Source organism: Schistosoma mansoni, chromosome W (assembly GCF_000237925.1).
Source record: "Schistosoma mansoni strain Puerto Rico chromosome W, complete genome".
Taxonomy (NCBI): domain Eukaryota; kingdom Metazoa; phylum Platyhelminthes; class Trematoda; order Strigeidida; family Schistosomatidae; genus Schistosoma; species Schistosoma mansoni.
In genome coordinates this window covers 27,899,064-27,905,362 of record NC_031502.1, presented here as the reverse complement: position 1 = coordinate 27,905,362, position 6,299 = coordinate 27,899,064, and the positions used below count along the sequence as shown (strand labels likewise).

At 38.6% G+C, this 6,299-nt stretch overlaps 1 protein-coding gene across 1 annotated transcript; it reads left to right on the top strand.

The window, feature by feature from the left end:
* The first annotated feature begins 2,864 nt into the window (after nt 1-2,864).
* Nucleotides 2,865-5,716, top strand: Smp_174130 (putative cytochrome oxidase biogenesis protein (oxa1 mitochondrial)). The gene is made up of 4 exons (XM_018789215.1): nt 2,865-4,111; nt 4,144-4,303; nt 5,253-5,479; nt 5,513-5,716. Exons 1-4 carry the CDS (start codon nt 3,749-3,751, stop codon nt 5,705-5,707), a joined length of 945 nt encoding a protein of 314 aa, XP_018654681.1. The 5' UTR covers nt 2,865-3,748; the 3' UTR covers nt 5,708-5,716.
* Nucleotides 5,717-6,299: the final 583 nt, after the last annotated feature.

Here is a 6,299-nt window from a genome sequence, read left to right as displayed (position 1 = left end):
TGCAGCTTTTTCCGCCGTCGTTGCTATTCCTCCCATGTATTTCTGCTTGTCGACTTTGATGCTCTTCTTCACTTGCTTGTTTTCTTCTGCGTACTCTGCTTATGCCTTGAATTTCTCTGTTCATGTTCGACTTTTGCTGATTTTTGTTTTCTTGTTCTTCCTTTCTTCAATCTTGTTCAGGGTTCCCGTAGGGATCAATTCCTTATGATGATGCTTCTTAGGACCAAGAACCTCCTGACACGTTGAGGTTAGTGCTTCTTTTATCCCTTTCCAGGTGTCCCTCATGGTAGTTTCTTCTTTTTGTAGATCCTGTAGATCTTGGAGCCTGTTGTTGAGAGTTATCTTGAATTTGTTGAGTTTGCTAGCATCTCGAAGGAAGGCTGTATTGAACATTTGTAATGCTGCTTGTCCAGTTGTCCAGTGTTTCTTTAGCTTCAACCTCATCTTGGCCACAACCAGGTGGTGACCTGAAGTCATGTCAGCTCCTCTCCGGGTTCTCACATCTTCCATTGATCTTCGGATGTTTCTGTTGATACGAATATGATCTATCTGGTTCTCTGTGATGTGGTCCAGAGAGATCCATGTAGCTTTTTGTATGCGCTTGTGTGAGAATATTGTGCCGCCTATAACCAATTTGTTAAATGCATATAGATTTGCAAATCTCTCCTAATTTTCATTTCTCTCTCCTAGTCCGTGTCGTCCAATTATATCTTCATATCCTGTGTTGTCCACTCCGACTTTAGCGTTTAGATCTCCCATCAGGATTGTGAGGTCCTTTCTTGAGCATTTAGCTATGATTGATTGCAGCCTCTCATAGAACTGTCCTTTATCGTCATCGTTGCTATCATTGGTGGGTGCATAACATTGGATAACGTTCATTGTGATCCCTTGCTTCTTTGTTCTGAATGATGCTTTGATTATCCTGGGTCCATGAGATTCCCATCCCACAAGTGCATTTCGTGCTTCTTTGGACAGAATTAGAGCAACTCCCTGAGTGTGTGGAGCATTTTCTTCTTCGTGACCAGAGTACAGCAGCATTTATCCCGTATCTTGCCTTTGTTGTCCAGCTTGTGTCCAATGGGTTTCGCTGATTCCGAGTACTGCCAATTTGTATCTTCTCATTTCCATTGCTATTTGACTGGTCTTCCCTGTCTCTCACATTGTTCGGACGTTCCATGTACCTATAAAAATTGTTGCTCTGGTTGTCTATAGTTAGATCGCACAGTAATTGCGTACTTCAGCAACTGATATTTATATTTATCGTAAACCTATGCCTTTGTATAACGAAACGAAAATGGGACGGACTTGTAGAATCACTTCACTACAGTCATCTGGAAACTGAGATACGTTAGGTGTATCAGATAAGAAATAAGATGAAAGTTCATCAGGTTCCTTCATTGAGATCTAGACATAGAATATTGTTGTTAACACTACCCGTAATCGAACTGACTAAATATCAGACATAATACCAGTATAAATAACGGAAAACCCCTTTTCCTATTAGTTAGCAGCATAATGCTTGGTAAATCACTAAACTTTGATGGTTGACATCTACCACGACCCCTCATTCTCATTTGCATGGTAGCTAAAGCAATAGAAGTAATAATGCATAATAGGATGCCAAATCATGTAGAATCGCATAATCTGCTGACTTCGACGCAATATGATCTTTCAACTAAACGTCCCTCCTCGGCCGACCTACAAGAGATGAGAGATGTAAGAGTAGCCCAAAATTACGTTTTACTTCATGACGAAATATTCATGGGTGTCACAAAGGCACTTGATAGCCTGTCTTAGTCAGAGTTTATGAGAAGCTCTCAATTATCTTAGCTTCACAACCCTACTCAAGTCCTCGATACTATTCATTACAAATGATGTCAATGTCTGAATAATGATAAGTAGTAAGGCTGATCAAGATGACTTGCAAGCTGGCTTATACGTTGTAATTTGATGATCCCAAAATTTGAACCTAAACGCCAATTCGAATAAGAGTGGCATAATGCACTTAAGATACGGTTACAGGCACTCGTGTACAACCGATGAAACACCACTTCCTTAAGTGAGGGGACGAAATTACCTTGAACTGTAATTCGCTACTCGAAAATAACTCCCTACTTCAGCCGAGTCGTTCTCAAAGTCTAAAAGTGTCTCAGTCACTCTCTAGAGCTCTTAGATTCTTTTGCCTAGAAATGTTTCGTATATTGAGGACTAACAGTGTGTGACCTCAGCTGGAATGTAGCATCGAGGAAGCAAGTCTATAACTTATTAAAGATCCCGGAAAAATCAGGCGTATTCGGTGTGTGAGAAATAAGTTGTGGACAGGTTCTTCACCTATATTATCGTAGGAAGCGAGGTGAGTTCAAATTAAAACTCATTATCTCAAACAATGATATGAGTGTTACCATATCTTTTCCATCCGATTTATTTAATGACAATTAACTCTGCGACCATTAAAACAGGTTCAAAAGCTATAGTCGAGTAAAAGTCTTTTGAGATTCCTTTTTATCATCGAGTGGTCAAAGGCTGGAACTTTCGACCAGAGATGTATCAAGCCCACCATTGAATTAGTTGGAGCAGAATCTGGTTTCCGAATGGAAACTTAATATCAAAATACATAAACTGAACAACCAAAGCGACATCCTTTTTACTAGATATTGAAAAATGAATCTTACTGTTTATCCATTTAGAACAACTAGTTCGTCATCATCAACCCTTTAAAAGGCATGGAACCATGTATTCATATTAAAGCCGACTTCTCAGATCCAAAAACGGCCAAAAAGTTAGTTCATATACTGTGAATTGTTCGGTTAAATTTGTTTGCCCGCATTATCTAAAGATCTCTCCTCAAGGTTATTTCAGAAGGATCTGACTCGACTTCAAAGTTAGGCAGACGAACTTACCTTCGACACTTCAAAGTGCAAAGTAGTCCATCTGCGATATGTTGTAGACTATAGTTACAACTTAGGAAACTCCTCTTTAGAAGTATCCCGAGTCGAAAAAGATTTAGGAGTGTAGGTACCCTACGACTTGAAGTCGTACGCTAACTGTGACAAAAACGCTTTTCGAGCAAACCTTTCACTGGTAACATTGAAGCGCATTTTTGGCCAGTTTGACGGTAGAACTCTCCACATAATTCTCAACAGTTTTATTCATCCCCATTTAGAGTACGGAAACACGGTATTACTCCCTCTCTCCAAATGGATAAGGTTACTCTGGAGCATATCCAACGGCAAGCCACGAAATCAGTTCAGGGACGCAAATTCAAACTTTATGAAGAGCACCTCTAATCAATTAACCTTTACCCGTTAGAGTACAGGCGTCTTAGAGGTGACCTTATGACTTACAGTATCCTTAACACTTATGGTCATCCCCTTAAACATCTTCTTAAGCTTAGTCACAACACTTACCTAAGAGGTAACACCCAGAAACTGCAGACACAACATAGCAGAGCAGACTGCAGACACAACATAGCAGAACAGACTGCAGACACAACTACTCCGTAATGCTGGAATTCGCTGCCGACTAAGCTAGTCCAAGCGACTTCCCAGGAGTCCTTTAAGAAGAAACTTGAATTATTCTTAAGGACTAAGGATAACATATTGTTATGATTTACCAAATTCGTTTTTTTCCTCTATTATCGTTAATATACCTAGGTTCTTGCCTGGAGGTATTGGTGATCCACTGCTACTAGACACGGAAGCCCGTTAAGCGAAAGCTTCTTCTATTCCGTCCCCAACCATTTTAACTTATGTTGCGGCTTCGACCAGTTCATTATTCTCGTTGCTCGTACTTCACAGGTTCTTTCAGTTATATTAGCGAAGAACTGTTTCATCCTGATCATTTACACGTAAAAACGATAACGAATCTTCTTCTCGGCGTTCATGATCAGCTAGGATTGCCGTGGGGACTGACAATTGCAACCACTGCTATCCTAGTACGAACAGTTGTCGCTGTTCCATTGTATATTTACGCTGAGAGGAACCAAGCTAAAGTTTCACATATTGCAATTGAATGTCAACAAAACCGACAGATGATACAAGCGAAACTTAGTAATGCTGAGTATTATCGTAATATAAGTAATAAGAAACAATTACTGCTTGAAAATCAACTGGTAAGGTTCTTTGAATAAATACATACTTCAAGTTCAGACGTTTCTTCATTAAAACATGCGAAGAAAATGGATGTCACCCATTGAAGTCGTCAGTTACAGGAATAATCCAAATCCCATTGTGGCTCACATTCACATTCTCCATCAGATACTTGAGCGGATTCCAACTGTATCCGCAATTCGATTCCAATCATCGTAAGTCCCGTAACTTATTAGCCGTTACCAGTTTTTTCACCTGCGTACTTGAAAACAATCTCATCCTAAAATATCTGGGAGCATAATATGCTATTGTCAGTAGGTCTTCCGCGCTAGATATGACGTTTTATAAATCAAGAATATTTTACAGAAAACGTTCATCAACCATAAGTTGTGCTTGATATAAACCCTTCTCAGAGCTATTTCTAGGATACTATAAAAGCAAATATTCCTCCACCCACTAGGAGTTCCTTAAGTAAATGTTCCTAATATTCTCAACGTTACATTGTATAAAGAGGAAGTGTCTGCTAAGTAATATTTTAGCTAAGACAACAAATGCACACTCCGGCAGTTATGAGCGATTGCATCTCAAAGATTAGATATAATGAGGTCTCAGCATCCTATGAATACTTGGTTTGCAACCATTGTTGGTAAAAATAAGGACCAGCACTTAATAGCATAGTGTATGCTCTCAAATAAAGTTTAGAATATGTATCGATGCTCCGATTCTTAGTTTCAAGTTGCGTATAGATGTTTATCACCATATGTTTGTGGTCCAGTGAAGCGAGAATCATAAGTTAACCTGTAAAGTCGTCTACTTATGAACTAGTGTCAAAAAAGGCTCGTCAATTTTCTGTCATGTGATCCTTGTTACACAGAGCAATGCTCAATATAGTTGTACGATCTCATCAGGCTATTAAAGTTTGTATGGTGTTGGCAACGATTTTAATTTGCTTTTGTCAGTTATTAATAGTTGTATTCGTGAAGGTTGCTTTTGATGCAATTCTCCATCGTTAATAAAAAGGCGAACTAGTATAACAGCGCAGGTTTACATCTCCAAAACCAAGATCACTTGTAAAAGTAAGGCAAAACATCCAGACTACAAAATCAAGTGAATTAGTTTTGTTTCGACTGATTTTCTAATAGTGTATTTTCCTTCACTTAATAGTGATCGCCGATTCGTCTCTCAACGTTCCGTGCTCAGGTTTCCTGCTTCCCTTCATATGTACGTTAGCCGGGGTGGCTAATGTTGAACTGGCGTGTTTAAGACGGCCTCTGTTCTTCAATCCGAAATCTAATTCTGTGATACCAGATCCTTTACCTTATAATATTGTGCGGTTTGCTGGTTGGGTTGGAAATTTCACTCTTTTCGCGTGTTGCAGCTTTTTTCCAAAGGTAGGTTGGTTGCATTATGTGTTAATATCCTAGGCATTTGTGATCTATTGGTGTACATCTTCAGTTCATCAACTATGTATACATATTCTGATAATGCACCCTTATTTACGAAGACTGTTTGGTTTATGGACCATACCCCATGAGGGACAGTACCCGTATAAAGTCCTACTTAAATCGATGTATTATCGCTATAACATATCAAAATGGTTACAAAATAAAAAGTTATAAGTAACGATTAATTACAAGCTTTTATTACTTGTGTCACACTTTTGAGTAACTTAATTTCTACTTTTACTTATTATTCATCAGTACTCCCAAAAGTGGTACCAGGAATCAAAAGATAAATAAAACATACGTATGGAAAACGATTTCGTTAAATTCTTCATTTTCAAACTGAGAAAGAAAATTTAACATGCTAGTAATGCTGAGATAGCTGTAAAAGTTAAACGTAATAAAAGGATTGTCATGAAACTTGTTGGTCCGGTGGTAATCTTCGTATAACATCACATCATTCAGATTAAAGTGGAATCTAGTTATATCTACCAGATATCTATTAGTTGGTAACGAGTTGAATCATAAATATCAAAGAATAGAGTAACCTAGAAAACCAGGTTAGAAATAGCTAATCAGAACTAGCGCTATTTTCTTATGTAGGAAACAACATGGCGGGTCATGTCGTTTTTGGTGGATTCGCAATTAAAAAATAACCAGTGAATATGCTGGCGTCTTCGATGAGCTACTGTGATAAGTTTACGGGATAATTAAGTTGTAAAGGCATTATACTCACAACAATGATGAATTGGTGAAGTGTAAGGGGACC

Coding starts and splice junctions, on each gene's coding strand:
- Smp_174130 (XM_018789215.1), top strand. CDS start 3,749: ATGTTGCGGCTTCGACCAGTTCATTATTCTCGTTGCTCGTACTTCACA. Junction 4,304..5,252: donor GCAATTCGATTCCAATCATC/GTAAGTCCCGTA, acceptor TTCACTTAATAG/TGATCGCCGATTCGTCTCTC. Junction 5,480..5,512: donor GTTGCAGCTTTTTTCCAAAG/GTAGGTTGGTTG, acceptor TTAATATCCTAG/GCATTTGTGATCTATTGGTG.